Source organism: Rhinolophus sinicus, chromosome 1 (assembly GCF_057876585.1).
Source record: "Rhinolophus sinicus isolate RSI-liver-muscle chromosome 1, RSI-T2T, whole genome shotgun sequence".
NCBI lineage: Eukaryota > Metazoa > Chordata > Mammalia > Chiroptera > Rhinolophidae > Rhinolophus > Rhinolophus sinicus.
The window spans coordinates 7,652,583-7,670,480 of NC_142501.1; the positions used below are offsets into that span (position 1 = coordinate 7,652,583).

A 17,898-nucleotide genomic window follows, 5' to 3' on the forward strand; every position below is an offset into this window, starting at 1 on the left:
AGGACCTCGGGAGGAGGGCCTGGGCGTCCTTGTAGGGCAGTGGTGTAAGGGGGTCCCGGGTAAAGGAGACGTAGGGGTTGGGGGCCTGGGGGTTGGTGGGGTGGAGTGTAACTAACCCCTCTGCTTCCCTGCCCTCCCAGACACAGGCTACCGGGAGCCCCCACAGTCCCCCAAGAAGCTCCTGTTCTTTTGCTTCATCGGCCTCCTGAGTGCCCTGAGCATCCTGGCCACAGCTCTGGTGCTCTGGAAGAAGGTAGGGATCCACGCACATGGCAGCACTGCTCCTGAGGGCCAAGGGGGGCCTGCCTGCCCGGTGGGCCCTGGTGAGGGGTCCCATAATGGGTGTTCCCGTGGTCCCTTATACCAGGCCCCTCCCTCATCCTCCTTGTGGCTGCACCTGACCTGCCAACTCATCACCACCAAATCCCTTTTGATCTCATTGTACAAACCCAGGCTCCAGCTTTTTCTGTTCAGGGTCCAGCCCCTTCTTCCCTGGCCTTTCTCCCCGTTCCCTGGCCCAGGGCTCCATGAAGCCCTCACCTGGAATATGGGTCTCCCTGCTTGCACACTCCCCTCCCCTCACCCTTACTTAGTAGGTTCTATCGCTGTCCTTGCTCACCAGAGTGTAAACCCTAGAGGGCAGGGATTTGGTGTCCCCCCGTGCCTGGGGGAGCCTGGCGCATAATAAGTGCTTATGGAAAGGATGACTTGTAAGTGAGCACTGACACCTGAAAGATGGGTCACAGGTGGCCAGGCCACAAGGTGGGCCAGCTGACAGCATCGCTCCCATTTTATGGAGAAGGAAACTGAGGCTTTGCAGGTTTCTTGAGATGCTGATGGCCACACTGATTGGTGTATTCATTTTAAAATCACAATGGAAGAAAATGTTGATGGCCAGGGACAGGGCATCCATGGGGCAAGGCTGGCTCCAAGGGGCGGAGCATTCCTACAACTGTAACAGAATGTACCCCCTGATTCTTCAAGGGAGGCTCGTTCTGCGCTCCCAGGACCCTGGCCACAGCCCAGGCCTCCTTATCAGGCCCTGGAAGGCCTGTCACTCCTGGGGCTCTCTTGCCTCTTCCCCTTATTCCCCCTCCCAACTCTCAATCCACCCACATCTGTGGCAGCGGAGGGAGCCTTATACAGTGCCGGTCTTACCAAATCTGACCTCTTCCCTGCCCTGGCATCTCCTGCTGCCCTCTGAGTAGAGACAGTGACATCCTGCCTTTTGTGGCCCCGCCCTCGCCAGCCTCCCAGCTCATCTCCTTTCATCTTTTATTTCCATCCAACCTCTTTCTATCTGACAGCTCATCCTTCTAAGTGTCTCTGACATGTCCTGATATTCCTGCCCCTGTGCTGTACCATGTGCTGTTCCTGCGGCCTGGGACACTTTAAAAAACCCCTCTCCCATTTCAGGAGATAGCGCACCCTGAGAAGTCTGCCCCAGCCCCTGGCAGATTTGGGGGTCCTTCCCATGACCCCACAGTGCCACCCACCTTCCCAGCAGCCCCACCAGTCTCAGCAGCAGTGCCGTGAGGCCAGTCCTGGGTCTTGCTCACCACGGGGTTCAGGAGAGCCTCTAAGTGACAGGCCCCTCAAAGCAGGCGGTCAGGGGAACGGCACTAGATTTGAGAACAGGGCATCTGGGTTCAATCAGTGGCAGAGTCATTGACAAGGTAGACAGGTCTCAGTTGCCCCCTCTGTTAAATGGGAAATTCATGCCCACCTCCTCAGGTTTTATGAGAATTAATGAAGACAAGAACAAGTCCCACAGTTCTTTGTAAACAGTAAAGCATGACATGGATGCCCGCACCTATCTTACTGCCTATGAGACGTACACATTCAGGCAAAACAGAGGAGCGAAAACTCCATGTACTGTCAGGTCAGCATCTCGGTGAATCAGACAGACCTGGGCTCAAATCCTACCTCTGCCACTTCCTGGCTCCGTGGCCTCAAGCACGTCACCTGCCCTCCCTGAGCCTTCATGTCCACATGCGTGGAACAGAGACGATAGGAAGACTTGTCTTGCAGGTTTGTTGAGGGGTCCATGAAGTAAGGCAGGTAATGCGTTTAGAGCCCCGTCTGGCGCCCAGTGAGGCTCCATCGTCCTGAGCCGTTATTGTGCTGTGACAGTATGGCGCTGGCTTCTGCAGGAGAGTGAAGTAGCTCTCAAGAGCTAATCCTGAGTAAATGGGCTGGGGATTGGCTGGCGGCCAGGGTTTTTAATTAGCTCCTGCCCGGAGATGAGGCTGTTGTTGCTCCACTGTTGGCAGTGTGGTGCCTGTGATGAGGGGGACGATGGGACGGCCTCCCTCGGCCTCAGAACGAGCTGAGTGCGCCCGCTCCTACTGTCTCCGGGAGCCCTTCGCCTTCCCTCTGCCCGCCACCCCTGCCTCCACCACCACCATTAGTGCACACAGCAGGCAGCAGGAGCTTTCTGAAACTGCGCTGTGATCCTGGCCCCTCCCACTTAAAGCCCTCTGACGTTTTCCATTGTCCACACTCTTCACTGCCCCTGCACGGCCATCCTGACCCAGGCCGGTTCACTTCTCTCTGGCCGCGCTCTTTAAGTTCTTCGGGACCTTCAGGCCTTGGCACCTGCCGTTCCCTCTGCCTTTCCTCCCTCTCTTTCCAAACGAACTTCTCAGCCTTCAGGTCTTACACATCCCTTCCTGCCAGGTACGGCGTTTGTTCCCTCCCTATATGCAGAGCTCTGTCTCTGGGGGTCAGCGCCTGTACCACCACTCTTTGGGAAAACTGCTAGTCCCTTGTCGGTCTCCCCACGGGGTGTTAAGCTCCCCGGGGGGTGGGGGCAGGGACAGTATCCATCTCTTCATGCTGGCTGGCTAACAAGAGGTGCCTGACAAGTGTGTGTAGGTTGGCTGAGGGCCACCTAAATGCCTCCTGAGTGCCAAACACTTACCCTCTGGTCACCTCCCTGAATCCTTGCAACAATTTTGCAGAGGACGGTTATTGCCGAAAAAATTGAGGCCCAGAGAGAACAGCAGCTTGCACAAGGCCACAGCCGATGAGGGGCTTAGTGGGACTGGACACTGGTCCAGCTGGCATCTGCTCAGGACCACCCACAACGGTGTGACGGGGACCCTGTCACACTGGCACAGTGCCCTGCAGCTCCTGCCTCCCCTGAGACAGGCCTTGTGTCCGTGGGCGGTGCCTTATGGGGTCTTTATCATTTCTGGTGGCTCTGCGCAGATGACTAGATTGACGCAGGTCATGACACGATTTGGCACGATTCCCTGGAGAGGGCAGGTGGAAGGTGTGAGTGATCAATTTCTGTGTGGCCTCACGACAGTCTGCCATGCTTTCCCGTGGTGGGTCTGTGCAAGGAGGGAGAGAGGGGAGGCAGTCACTCGTCCCCAGCCCTGACAGTCCTCTCTGACTCCCTTCCCTGCAGAAACAGATGCAGGCTCCATGGAAACAGCCAGCCCGGAAGTGCCCAGCCCTGAGCACGGCCAGCCCAGAGCAGCCTCCGGCCGAGTCGCTCTACACGGTGAGTCCCTGGCCCTGGGCTGCCCTGCCTGTCCCAGGCTTGACTCGAGGTCTGGTCTCCTGGCTCAGTCATGCCCCAGCGGTGTGACCTCCCGAGCCTCAAGTTCCTCATCTGTAAACTGGCGACGACAAGTCCCGCCTGGTGGGCTTTCTGGGAAGGCAAGCTGAGATCACGTGTGTGGTCCTGACCCCCGGTAGGCATGTTGATGCGAGGTGCCCTGGGTCCCCTTCTTGGCCCGCCCCCCACTTCTGGAGCAGAGGTAGTAGGGCGCAAGTTGCTGGGGAATGAAGAAAGTCCCTTCATCCAACCAGATGACGCTGTTGACTGGCTCACCAACTCCTTCCTGTTTTTATTGCACAAACAACATCGCAGCAGCAACAACAAGAATCACAAAAAGATGAAAAGGTCAGGCACTGTCCCACGCCCTGAACACATAAACAGTTTTCAATTCTTCACACTCCCCCTTCCCCCCACACAGACATTGTTTTGTATCCTTACGGCCAAGTGGAGACGTGGGCTGGGACGCAGTTAGTTCTGTTGTGCCCTAGCATTTTCCATCACTGCAGTGGTCTTCCTAATTATCTGGGGGAGAGACTCAGCCACATGCCCTACTGGGTGAGCCATCCCACCCTAGCCTGCCCACCTGGTCGGTACACAGCCACTCTGTCCAGTTGCTGGGCTGGTGACAAACATTCTTTTTTAGTTATGCCTATTTTAGTTCAAGCAATATATGCTCACTGTAGACAAAGTAAAGAATAAATGCCACCCAATGTCAGCTGGGGTCTCAAGCCGTGAATTCTAGAGCTGCCAGGTTGGGATCTTGGCCCCACACCTGGGCGGTGCAAAGCTCTGCGGGGTCCTGCAGGTTCCCCAGGGGTGTGTCCTGGGGCTGCCTCCGGCACTAGGATTGTGCCCGTATGTGCTGTCCCTGTACTTATCCCCCCCCACCTGACTCACACAGGAAACTTGGGGCCTTCCACATTGTCCACAAAACCCCATACTAAGGGCGTGCAGAATATGACCTTGTTTACTGTGGACAGGGACGAGGCAAAGGGATTGTCCCTCCCGGGGCAGTGTCGACAGCTGCAAGTGGCACACAATGCAGCCAGCTCTCCCAGGGCCTTCAGCCCCTCCACCCAGGGAATTTCCACCAGCCACAGCTTCCCACTTGGCCCAGACTTCCCCATATTCTCTTCTCTCCCGGCAACTCATCATGGTATTTTCTCTATGAGGACTTCTGGTGTCAGCTGTTAACACACACACACACACACACACACACACACACACACACACACACACACACGATCTCTCTCTCTCTATATATATATATATATCAAAAAGGAGAAAATAAGGGGTGACCAGTTAGCTCGGTTGGTTAGAGTGTGGTGCTAACACTAAGGTTGCTGGTTCGATCCCCGCATGGGCCCCTGGGAGCTGCGCCCTCCTTAAAAAAAAGAGAGAGAAAATAACTATCATCCCAATTCTATCTTCTTCCGGGATAAATACTACTAACATTGACTTCTATACCTTCTACCCTTTTTAAATAAATACCTGTAAAGAGACCCATACATGCATTCACACATACTTTTTCCTATTGGGATAGTACAGATTTCTTTTTCCATGTTATAATATTTCATGAACATCTTCCCGCATGAATAAATATCCTTCCACAAGATTATTTTTGATGGAAGAGACTCACTTTTACATGGAACATCTTTCTTGGCTGGGTGGAGATTCCTTGGAGGCTCAGGCAGACTTCTCTGAGGTGTGGGGAAAAGGCCCAACTGCCCCACAGGGTTGCAGGGTGTCTTGGAGAGGTTTGAGGACCAGAAAGGAGATGTGAAAGGAGGCCACAGACTTTGCTAGCCTGTGAGCCAAGTCCCCACCAGCTGGGGTGGGACCTGGGCAGATGAGACTGACATAACAACATGGATGATGATAGCAGCAGCTATTTGTTGAGTACCTACCATGTGCCACACGCTGTGATAAGGCTTTCACCCATTACCTCAATAATCTTCATAATGGGCTATAGGATGCAGGCATTGTACCCATTTTAATTTTATTTTCTAATAGTCTATTGCTGGTATGTAGAAATAGGATTGATTTTTGCACATTGACTTTATATTGCCAAATTCACTCATTAATTCTAATGCTTTTTCTGTAAATTCCTTTGGATTGTCTATGAACCCACTCATGTCATCTATGAATACCGGAAGTTTCATTTCTTCCTTTCTTATCCTCAGAACATTTCTTTCTTCCTTCCTCCCTCCCTCCCTCCCTCCCTCCCTCCCTCCCTGCCTCCCTCCCTGCCTCTCTCTCTCTCTCTCTCTCTCTCTCTCTCTTTGTTTCTTTCGTATTTTTCTTGCTTTAATGTGCTGCCTAAGACCTCTAGTATGATGGTGAATAGGAATGGTGACAGCAGGCATCCTTGTCTTGTTCCCAACCTCTGGGGAAGGATTTTTGTATATTCCTTCTTTTACTTTCTTTGGATAGATACTTACAGCATTGATTTTCAATCTTTCTTCCTTTTTAATTTATGCACCTAAAGCTATGAAGTTCCCTTTACTTGTGGCTTTAGCTGCATCCCACAAGTTTTGATATGTTGTATTTTCATTATGTTTCAGTTTAAACTTTCCATTGAGATTTCCTCCTTGCTTGTGGGTTATTTAAAAGTGCTTTTGCTTCATTTTCAAATGTTTAATTATTTTCTAGTTATGGTTCTGTTTTTTATTTCTCACCAATTCCACTGTGATCAGAGAATATATTCTGTATGCTTTTATCCTTTGAAGTCTTTTGATACTTGCTTTATGACTCAGCATATATTCTGTGTGCAATTGAAAAGAACTTGCGTTTGCTGCATGAGTGTTCTATATGTGTCAGTTAGGTCAAGTTTATTGATCATGTTATTAAAATATTCCATATCCTTATTTATTTATTTATTTTTGTCTAACAGATGTTAAGAGAAGTGAGTTAAAATCTGCCCATATGATTATAGATTTGTATATTTCTCCATTTGTCAATTTTTCTTTTTATTAATGTAGAAAAATGCTCATGAGATATTATGAAATGAAAAAGAAAAAGGAAAGCTATAGTACTCCAATTTGATTTCGAAAGAAATTGACCAATAAGGAGCATGGATTTGGAGTGGGTCAGCCAGACTGGGGTTCAAGACCTAGTTCTTCTGCACATGGGTTCTGCTACTTAAACTTGCTGAGTCTTGGTTCCATAATCTGCAAAATAGGGCTAATGATACAATACTACATTTATAACTTGCAGACATGGTATGATTTCTTCCATCTTAAATTCCTTATCTTGAGCCCACATTTCCCTCCAGTGACTCTGCTTTTTCTCCATAAATCTTTATAACAAAATTCTTTGTCTTCAGTTTCTCTCTCTCCTTTCCGACCCACTCAGTCAGGCTTTCTGCTCACCTCTTCACCAAAACTTTCCTTCTCAAGGTCACCATTGACCTTCACATTAAATCCAATGGTGAGCTCCAGGTCCTCACCTTCCTTGATGAATAAACAGCATCTGACACCACTGAGCTCTCCCTCCTCCTTGATGCACTTTCTTCTCTTGCTTCTGGATCATTCCACTCTCTCCTGATGTCCCCCTGACTCACGTCCACACCTCCTCAGCCTCCTTCATTTGTTCCTCCTTTGGGAACAGTAGAACCCTGACCTCTACACATTGGAGTCCAGTCCTGGGACCCTTTCTCTTTGATCTTCACTGCCCTGCCTGGGTGATCTCATTCAGCCTCAAGGTGTTGAGCCCATCTACACTCTGGCAGCTCCCAAATGTATGTCTCCAGCCCCGACATCTTCTCTGAACACCAGAGTCAACTTCATTTGGACGTTTCATCAGCTTCTGTCTCAGGCCAAACCAATTCTTCACCCACTGAAGTGCCTCTCTCAGTCCTCGTCGCAGCGAATGATTGCTCCATCCTTTCTGTTGCTCAGGTTAAAATTTTTGAAGTCATCCTTTCCGTCTTTCTTTCTATCACTGCTCACGGTTGATCTATCAGCACATCTTGTTTCAAAGCACATATGGAATCTGACCCTTCTCACCCCTCCAGTGCCAATGCAGGTGGGAGCCACCACCGTGTCTCTCCTGGAGTCCTGCCATTGGTTTCAAATCAGCGGGCCCGTTGTTGTCCTTGCCCCACAGTCTGTTGTCCCCCTGGCAGCAGCGGAGTGATCTTGTCCAACTGCAGACAGATCACGTCCGCTCTGCTCAGAGCCCCTGGTGAGTCTGGGTCCTCAGAGAAGCAGACACCAAGCTGGGGTTCGACGTGCCATAGTTTCATTAGGGAAACCAATGGTGAGAGAAAATGGGGAAGACGGGCAAAGCCATCAGACAGATGCAGGTCTGGTCCTGAGTTAAGGAAAGGGGGAAGGAGGCGAGAGGAAGGACCCACCACCACACAGTCTCCAGAAGGTTCAGCAAGGCCATGGGGAAATGGTGGGGGGGGCAAATCACAGGAGTCCCCTGTTTCCCAGGGTGAAAGGCTGTGATGCCACCACTGCCGTGCTCAGCCATTGGCTGGGATTTGCCCACAGGGTGCGTGGCCTCCGTGCGTTCATAATGATGGGTCAGAGCCCAGCGGCTGGGGACCTTGGTCACTGCTGATCCCTGTAGCTGGGGGCCTGCAAAGCACATTGTCTGGACCGCGGTAGTCCTTCAGAGCTCCTGTGTCACTCAGAGTCAACGTCAGAGCCCTGATAGTGGCCTCTAAGAGCTCTGTCCACATGTCCTCCCGCTGTCTCTCCCCTTCACTCTCTTGCTCCCATCACACTGGCCGCCTTGCTGCTCCCCAAACATACCAGGCATGCCCCCACCGCAGGGCCTTGGTGTTGGTTGTGCCCTCTGCTCCAGAGTGTCCTTTCTGTGGCTGTCCTTCCACTCCCTCATCCCCAGCTCTCTGCTCAGATGGCATCTTTGCAGCGGGGCCTTTCCTGACATCCCTTTTAAAATTGCAACCTCCCTTCCCCTCCATAGCCCAGCCTCTCTGTCTTCCTTCTCCGTGTCTCTCCATGACTCTTCTGGCCAACTTTTACTTCCCTTATTGTGGTCTATCTCACACCCCTCCCCTAGGCACCAGCCCAATGCCTGGCACACAGTAGGCACTCAGCAATCTGCCATAAGCATGAGTGGAGAACTGTTCTTACCTTCCAGGTGCCTGGGATTATGTGGGGCTCAGTGCTGGGCACAGAGTGGACCCCTGTGGCATCAGCACTGTGGTGTCACTCTCCCTCGGCAGCATTTGCCGCCGCCGCCCCCCCCCCCCCCCCCCCGCCTCTGCCTGGCCCTCATTCCTGCTCTCAGCCCCCACCCCTGTCACTCCTCGCTGCAGCAGCAGGGACCTTCCTAGCACCCCCCCATGCCATCGCTCCCCACTCAGAAGCCTGCGGTGGCTCCCTGCCAGCTCCTCGGCCTGGCACGAGAGGCCTGCATTGGAGGCCTCTCCAGGGACTGCTTCCCCGGACTCCTGTCACTGCAGTGGCTTCACGTCAGACATGCCAGGACTTCACCTAGAGCAGAGGTGCTCCTCCCCTGAGTAACGTTCCTTTCTGAACAGTCCCCGGATCTCACCCACCTGCCCCCAGAGGGCCTCGTGCAAATCTCTACATTCAGGTGCCCAAGAGGGCACAGCACTTGTGAGTCCTTGGTCACGGGGAGGCTGGGTATTACAGGGGGACCCATGTCTAAGACCCTCAGTTTAGTTCCTGGCCCAGGGTAGCAGACTTCAGCTCTGGAGGAAGGCCTTGGTACTGACCTCACCCCTCCGCCAGTGCAGATGACCACTCAGGTCAGCACCATTGCCCACTGAGCAGCTGGAGGCAAAGGACACGAGTGCCTGAGTGCCAGACAAACAGCGCCAGCCCAGTGCAGGCCGCCCAGCACAGCCCCAGCTCTGCCTAATCCCGTCCCCACACAGCACAGCCCCGGCTGACTCAGGCCCCGCCCAGCCCCGCCCTCCTTCCCAGCGCAGCCCATTCAGAGGCCTGGGCAGTCTCCTCCCAGCAGACACACCCTGAGGGAGGCAAGGAGGGTTTGGTTCAGAGCCTCAGACTTGCACTGCTGACAGGGCTGCCTGTATTTCACTGCCTAGTGATACAGGTCACAGCCTGAATGCAAATGCAGCCGGCAGGTCAGCACTTGTCAGAGGCTTCACTCTGCAGCTGCTAATTGGCAGCCCCTCTGCAGCCTCCGCTGCCCTCTGCCCCGCAGCTGCTCCTGCCTTCAGGCCTGCAGCTGCTCCTGCCCCACAGCATGGCCACCCACCAGTGTGGAGCAGAGGCCTGTGGGGTCCCAGGGCAGGGTCCCAGGTGCTCTTCCCTGGCTTGGAAAGGCCCTGGATACATGGCTGAGCCAGTGGGAACATGCAGAGCAGGGGGCAGGAGGCCTGAGTTCCAATCGGAGTTCCACCACTGAAGGGCTATGTGACTTGAGACATCTCTGGGCTAATGTGTGGTGGGCAGCCCATGTGAGCTGGACACGAGGAAGAGGGGAGCTACCTGTGGGCCCCCAGATCTGCTCCCCTACCGAGATGTCCGCAAGGAGGCCCTTTGCCTCCCTTCTCTCTGTAACCAGGAACGTCCAGCTTGGAGGGGCTGTCAGATCTGTGGAGAGCCAGGCCTGGGTGCACAGAGGGTAGGGGCACAGGGCTGCTGAGGAGCAGATCCCCCTCCCTTGTGCCAGGCTTGCCGGTGGTAGTGGTGCTCTGGGCGGGCATGGTGACCGGACAGGCCAGAGCAGGACTTGGAAGTTGCCTTCCACTGGAAATGGGGTTGCCTTCCACTCCTTGGGGTGGCCCTGCCTCCTTTCCTACCTGGAGGCAGGTCGGAAGCCCCTCTCCCAAGCGCTACCCTCTTTCTGACTCAGAGGCCCCTTGAACTGGTCCCCAGAGCCACCCTGCCATCCCTGTGAGCGATGCCCTGGAAGTGAGGGTCTCCCAAGAGTCAAATGATTTATTACACGGGTCTTCATACCCTGCTCCCTCTGGGCGCCTCCTTCCCGCCTCCCCTGCCCACCTCCCCTTCTTCTTGCCTCAGAGCACCACCTGTCTCTCCAGCCTGCCTCGGCAACCCCTGCTTGCCTGTTGCCAGGGAAACCACCTCCTTGGCAACCAGCCGGCTTCCATTTGACATGTACATGTGGGAAGGAAAGGTTCTTGCCTCTTGGTTAGGCTGTTGGTGGCTTTGCTCTGACAGTCCCAAAGAGCAGTGTTTGCCCCTCGCATGGGACCCCAGCGCCCAACAGGGTCTGAGGGAGGGTCCAGGCTGTGACCACAGAGAGGAGAAGGAGGCATCAAGCCTCTCTTGGTGATCATCCAATTGATGATGATTCAACAGTTATTAAGCACTTACTGTTTACCAGACCCTGTCCTGGGCCCTTCATGCACAGTCTCTCATTTAATCGGCATTGAGCCTGCAAGATAGACAGTGTTCTCATTTTACAGATGAACAAAGAGGCACAGAGAGGTTGCCCACGGCTTGCAGGTGTCAGAGCTGAGTTGAGCCCAATCTTGTCTGATTTCAAAGCCCTGGTTCTTTCGACCATCCTGAGGTCTCTGGTCAGGTGGCTCATAGCTGAGCCAAGAGTGAGTGTGGCCCCAAGACACACTCAGGGGAGTGAGAAGCCCCCTCATCATAGCTCATGTGGTGAGGTTCAGAGACCCAGAGACAAACCAGGCACAGCTTGGTGGGAGAGAAGTGTGACCCCAGAGGGGTGCCTAGGTCATCCGTGAGTGCAGGCTGAGGTGGGTGGTGGGGGTCAAGGGAGGGTGTGGACGGGTGGTTAGGACCCTCAAAGGGGCAGGGACTTTGGAGCAGGGGAGTGAGGATGGATGCCAGGAAGGCATCCTATTGGAGCTGTGGGCATAGCTGCTGGCTGGAGAACTTGAGATGGTGTGAGGAGGTGGCAGGGGGCACAGAGAGGAATCACCCTGTAAAAGCAGGAAAGGGATGAGGTGTCTCCGAAAGAGGGAATGGCAGGTACACAGGTACAGCCGTGTGACCGTGCGTGGGGTGGCTAGGCGAGGTGTGCGTCCCCTCACAGGCTCCGGCCCACAGGGCTCTGCCCATGCCCTGGGCCCCCGCAGGCAGGAGTGGCCAGGCTGCTGGGGCTGGGGCCCTGGCCCTCGGTTTACCTTCCTCTGACCCTCACGCTGTCTCCTGCAGGCCCTGCAGCGCCAAGACACTGAGATCTATGCCTGCATGCAGAATGAGGACCACAGTCCACCCTCCAGCTGGAACCTTCTCTCCCAGGTATGCAGGGTGCGGGACAGCCAGCCTGGCTCCTCTTCTCATTCCATCTGACCCTCTCCTCATCTGTGAAATGGGGGTGAGCAGGACCACAGGAGTGAGCCCCTGCTGTTGAATCAGAGGCCTCTCCCGAGGCAGCTGGCCTAGTGGGGGGGGAGCCCTGGTGGGCTGGAAGCCCCGCTCCACCCCTCACCAGCTGTGCAGCCCTGGCCACGGGGCTCCTTCTGTGTCCGAGTTCCCTGTGTGTGACCTGAGGAACCTAACAGCACTCACCTCATGGATTAACCGTGAGGATCAAACATTGTATCGGGCCCAGTAGGCACCCATGAAGTGTGAGCCGTCATAACTACCACTGGGCACAGTGCAGTGTCTACAGTGGCCAACCAGGCAGAGGGTATTAGGCTTCAAGGTGCCCCAGGCTGACGTTGGCTAAAGTCAGGAGCTGGTACCACCCAGGGCTGGCCCGGTCAGGGCTCTCTTATTATCACGCTGGGGACCAAGGCATTTCACTTCATCACGATTCTCACTTAAACCTCTGTTTGTTCATTGGTAAAGTGGATGAGTGACACTTGACTGCAAAACCAACTGCCTCTGAATTCAAATGAGTTCCAAGTTAAGAAAAGTCTACACCGGAGATAGGGACACCATAAAGTGCAAAGGATTGTTAAGCGGGTACAGGAGTCCATGGGTCGTAAGTGGGCCTGTGGGCGCCTTGGAAGAACCATCAGGAAGTAAGGGGGGCGGGCTTGGCCTCCCTCAGCACAACGGGCCCAGGTTGGCACTGTTGGTGAGTCTCCTATTCTCAAAGCCCTTTCTATACTGAGCCCTGACCTAGGCCTTGCCTGGAAGCAGGGCTTCTCCATGCTGAGACCCCCAAGGATGTCTGGGCCACCCCAGGCAGTACCTGCCCCGTGCCAGGCCCTGGGCTGCTGGCCAGGAGCCTCCGGGAGCCTCAGGGCTACAGCAACAGGGTCACGGACCTGACAAACACAGAGACATTTGTGGCCCTTTCTGAGGGGTGGGTTCTGGAGAGGGACTAGACCAGAGCTGGGGAGGGGGCTCTCGGGGACGCTGAGAGAGCCCTGCAGGGTGAACAGGGGGTAGTTGGGGAACGGGGGGTGGGGGTCAAAGGAGCATCCCAGACAGAGGAAAGAGCATGTGGGGAGGCCCTGAGGCAGAAAAGGGGAGGCCCACGGGGCAGGAGAGCAGAAAGCAGGGGTGCGGTGGAGTGGGGGGAGAAGAAGCTGGCAAGGTGGGCTTGGGGACAAGGACAGGCTTCCCTGTCACAGCTATGCAGGAAGCCATCTGACTAAAACTAAATCAGTGCACGTTTGTTCTTTTCTCTACCTATTGTTTTTTCTTTCTTTCTTTCCTAGGAGAAACCGCATATGTTTGAGAATGACAGTGAATGTAACCAGGTCTACGAAAATCTTTAAGAGGGGCTCCACCTGCCCACAGATCTTGCCCTGATCACAGGCCCTGGGCAGCCCTCCCTCCGAAGGACTTGATCTGTACCAGGAGTGAGGCCCCGGCAGGGGGGGGCGCCCCATCACCTCACCCCACATTCAGGCCCTTCCTGCCCTGGCCTGCCCCGACCCCCATTCTGGGCCCCAGCCGTACCCCGAGTGTTTCCCATCTCCAGGCCCTCTGCCAGACGGGCCCTTCCTCAGTCTTCAAGGCTCTCTTGGATACCACCCATTTCCAGAGCCCGCCTCACCCCTCAGACACACAGGCTCTTGCGGCACCAGCCTGCAAGGCCGACCTGGAGCTCCTCAGGAAGGACCTGGCAAGGGGCCCTGGCAGGCGCTGAGTGCGCAAGCATCGTGAGTGGATGAATAAAGGAGCAACTATGCAAACGCCCCTGTCTCCCTGCCCCCTGCCCAACGTGGCACAAGGCGGCCATGCAAGGTGGCAAGGGGGCTGGCGTGGGAAGTATGGTGGGAAGTATGGAGCGTAGCTAAGAATGAACCATGCAGACGCTGGGCTGGCCTCAGAGACAGAGCTGGAGGCGAGGAAGTGGCTGGGGGCCTGGGGGCCTGGAGCAGGGAGGGCACAGGCTGGTGAGGAGGGAGATCTGGGCGCTTCTGAGCAGGGGAGGGGCAGGTACGAGTTGAATGGGAGCTGAATACAGGAAGCTCGCCAACCCCCGATAAGGACCCCAAGGTTGTCTCCCATTGGCCTGGCCCTTTATACTTACTGTGCCAACTGCTTTGTCACCTGCTACTCCTCCAATCTTCTCCACCCTCAGGGCCTCAGCTGCGCCTCCTTCCACCTAAAGCCCAGTCCCCCAAAGGCCCTCTGTCTGGCCTATCCTGACCCCACCCTACCCTGCCTTTCTCTGCCTGAGGCCCAGCCCCCGGCCCCTGGGGTGGAGGTCAGACCAGCACTTTCCCTCTTGGCCCAGGGCCAGTCCCAGCTGCCTCAAGGTTACCTGCCTCAGTCATCTAGGGCCTCCCCTGGGTGGACCGAGGGGTCCCCTCATGTTACAAAAGCCCCGTGTCGATGGTGGAACCTCAGTCCTGGCCCTGAGCCATTTCTGCTCACATTGCCCCTCATTTCACCCCCACCGCAGCCCCGCACTGTAGGGGGAAACCCATTTCACGGGAAGCCAGGGGCTGAGTCCAGGTCACCTAAACTGGTATCTGCCAGGCTCTCCCCCATCTCTCCCTCAGCTTCCCACTGTTTTCTCATTTGTAAAATGTACAAGACAACCCTCCCTCCCCAACCCCTGCTGCCCCGGACGTCCCTGAGGTGCCCTCGCACACAAACCCCAAATGTGTCTGGGAATGGTGGGGGGCCCAAAGTGCAGCCCCGACTCTGTGCCAGAGCAGCACAGGCTCCTCACTGCAGGGACAGAAAGACTGGGGTGGGGGAATGGGCATAGGGTGATGTCCAGAGGAAGCCCTCAGCCCCTCTGCTAGGGTGACACTGAGCCTCCCTGGGCCCACAGGACAGTCCAGAGCCTCCCAGCTTGGTTCTGGGCCCGGCCCTTGAGCCTATAGCAAGGAGGGCTCCGAGCCGGGTTATAAGGTGAGTGGAGAAGGCTCTCCTCCCCAGGAGGCTGGAGTTTGGTGAATTTCGTGCCTTTTCAGGGAGGGAGAGCTGCCTAAGCCTACAGTGGGACCCTCTAAGGTTCCTGACTCCAACAGCCTGAGGCCAGGCCAGGGTGGGGGTGAGGGTGAGGGGAGACAGTGCTGTTCAGGGTGCAGTGAACCTCCCCCAAAACACCACAGCCAGCAAGAGCAGGAGGAGGCCACCTCGCTGGGCCTGGGCCTCTTGGCCTCAGGACCGTTGCCTGGGAATCAGCCTTTTCCAGTTGGCCCCACAGGTTGAGAGGGGAACCCTGGCCTAGGCCCCAGCATGGCTGCTCTGCCTCCACTCCCTTCTCCATGGTCCAGACCCTCCTGGTGCTTGAAACCCTCACAGTTCCCACCTGAATTGGAACAAAATCCCAACTCCTCTCTGTGGCCTGTGGGGTCAGCCCTCTTGTGGACACAGACATTGCCAGTGTGGTGGCTGAGTCTGGTTCAGGGCAAGGCTGTGAAGCCAGGAGGTTTCAACGTCTTCAGTGAGCACGGAGAGAGGCAGGAAGGAGGAGGAGGGCCAGTGTGGAAGGGTGCCAGTGTCGGAGGGGCTTTGGCACAAGGGAGGTGAGGGAAGAATCTGGGACTCCCGGTGTGGAGCAAAGAAGACAGCACCTGTTCCCGCTCCAGGACTGAGTCTTTGGAGATGGGCCCGTGCAGGGGTGAAGGGTGGCAGTGAGGGAGAGGGAGGGGAAGAGAGCTCCTTACAGGCAGGCTGGCAGCCTACCTGTGACTGAGTGGGTGGAGGAGAAGAGAGAGAGGAACCATCCTTGGGGGTCATATTGGGGTTCTCTTGAACCCCGGTTCCCCCTCCCAGCAACCCTGTCCACTCGAGGCTGGGCTTAAGTGACAAACTTGCTCAGCGTTGCTCAGAGAGGACAGATGGGGAACTCCCTGCTTGTGCAGGGGCTCAGTGGGTGTGCAGCTTGTGTGTGTTTCCTTCTCCACTAATCCTTCAGGAAAAACAGGCTGTCGGGAGGCAGTGTGGAGGGGGTCTGCTCAGTGAGGGGCAGGCCTCCTGGGGGGTGGGGACCCACAGAGAGCACCTGAGGGTGCGGGCAAGGCAAGCAGAGGTGCGTGTGCGTGTACGTGTGTGTGAGAGATCAGGAGGAGAGAGCAGCTGGGAGAGTGCCCAAGGAAAGGGGCCCTGAGGGGTAACAGGTGAAGCGGAGTCTTAGACGCCAAGGGCAGATGGCAGCCAACCTGAGGGTAGACCCCAGGCCTAGAACTGGTATGAGAAGCCCCAGGCAGCCCTGAGGGCCAGGCCTCAGGCACTGCTTCCTCTAGTTGGGACCCTGCCCCAAGGCCCCACCACAGGGGGTGGTCTCAGAGGATGCTTCTCTGCCTGGCCTGCCCTTGCTCTCACAGGGGTTTCCCACCATCTCCTCCTAGGTCGTGCTCTGCCACCCTGTTCAGAGCCCTGGGGCATCTGGAACAGTTCAGCTACTTTTGACACCCTCAGCCTCCACTGGCCTCTCCAGGGTAGAGGCTCAGAAATGGCCCATTCTGCCCCTTTGGGTGGCTTTCCGCCTCCAACCCTCCCTTCTGCTGCTCCTCTCAGCACTTGCTGGAGAAAACCATCCCTGGAAGCCAAACTGCAAAGTCGGTGTGGGAAGTGGTGGCTCCTCCCCAGCAACAATTTCCAGAGGATTCTGCGAAGCAGAGTTTCCATGGGAACACGTGCCAGTTGTACATGGAATCCCACCTTCACAACCAACATTGCAGGACCTTGGCAAGGGTGGGGGGTGGGGGTGGGGGTGAGCGGGAGATGGACGGCCAGGCACAGCCACTGCGTTTTGGCCACCAGCCCTCACTAACCTGAAATCAAGTTACAGGCAAATCTGCCTTTTTTTTTTTTTTTTTTTTTTTTAACATTCTAATTTAAAGACCGTGCTCCATTCTAAGGATGCCTCTGGGGTTTCCAGGATGGATTTTTATGTAGTTCAATAGTTTTCTTGGCAGACTGCTCAGCCAGGAGAGGTGGGCTATAGACTTGGCCCAGCCAGGCTGACAGAATGGCATCTCTCTGTCCCTCCTGGATGCCAGGGGATGTCACTTGTCCACCTGAGGGGCTTCCCCAAACCTGAATCCAGACTCCTCGGGACATCAGCACTGAGGCACTGAGACAACTTCTTTCCCAGACTCCTCTGACCCGCGGTGGTAATTGGGCCTCCACGCCTTGACCGAGCACAGTTCTGGGCCTCCTCTCTGCACTTGGTGTTACATGTGTTTCTTCCATGTGTATATCTACGCAGTGATGTGGGTGCATATTGCGTAAAACATTAAACTACAGCAAAGTGAAATTCCCTCTGATGCTCCTGCCGCTTTGCAGCCTCCATCCCAGTCCCTTCCCCAGAGGCAACCATTGGGTCATTTGGATGTGCTTTCTTCTGGGCTATTTTTATTGCATCTACATATATGTGCATATATATGAAGATATAAATTATATAGTGCTTGTGCAGGGTTCTGAAAAACTTAAATGGCATCCTTCTGTAGGTGTTATTTGTGCTTGCTTTGTTCACGTAGCCCCTCGAGGTGGGGGTCTGCCCGTGACAGCACATCAGAGCTGCCAGACTCTGCTCGCAGCAAAGGACTCACAGGACCCGTGGACCCTGATTTAATCAGGTCCTTCCAATGGCCTTTTCAGTTCACAATTTTCCAACCTCACAGAAGGGGCTGCAGGGAACATCTCTGGACATAGCTGCACACCTGTCAGGATGGGGACACATCGTCACACACGAAGGTTGTGCTGCTTCCTAGTCCTCAGGCTCTTCATCTACAATCCCCCATTTAATCCCGAAAGCACCCTGCTAAGTGGGGGGCTTGTCTCCCGGTTTTACCAAAGCAGAAACTAGGATGCAGAAAAGCCTACTGGCTAAAGGTCACTCAGCCCAGAAGGGGCAGCGCTGGGCTGGCTCCAACTATATGCTGTCCCACTGCCTTTGCAGGTCAGAAAAAGGAGGATGGGGGCAGGGAGGGGGACAGAAAGAGACTTAGAGGGACTTGGTGCCTCCAGGGACACAGTTCATGAAGGGGC

The 17,898-nt window shown here is 55.3% G+C and overlaps 1 protein-coding gene across 2 annotated transcripts in view; it reads left to right on the forward strand.

Moving 5' to 3' along the window:
* NFAM1 (NFAT activating protein with ITAM motif 1) overlaps positions 1 to 13,634 on the forward strand; it is a 76,383-nt gene extending 62,749 nt beyond the window's left edge. For both annotated transcript variants that reach the window (XM_074326486.2, XM_019715440.3), the window contains exons 3-6: positions 141 to 253; positions 3,416 to 3,511; positions 11,695 to 11,781; positions 13,155 to 13,634. In XM_074326486.2, coding sequence (XP_074182587.2) covers positions 141 to 253; positions 3,416 to 3,511; positions 11,695 to 11,781; positions 13,155 to 13,214 — 356 coding nt within the window. In that variant the 3' untranslated portion in view covers positions 13,215 to 13,634. The remainder of the gene's footprint in view (positions 1 to 140; positions 254 to 3,415; positions 3,512 to 11,694; positions 11,782 to 13,154) is intronic.
* The last annotated feature ends 4,264 nt before the right edge of the window (positions 13,635 to 17,898 follow it).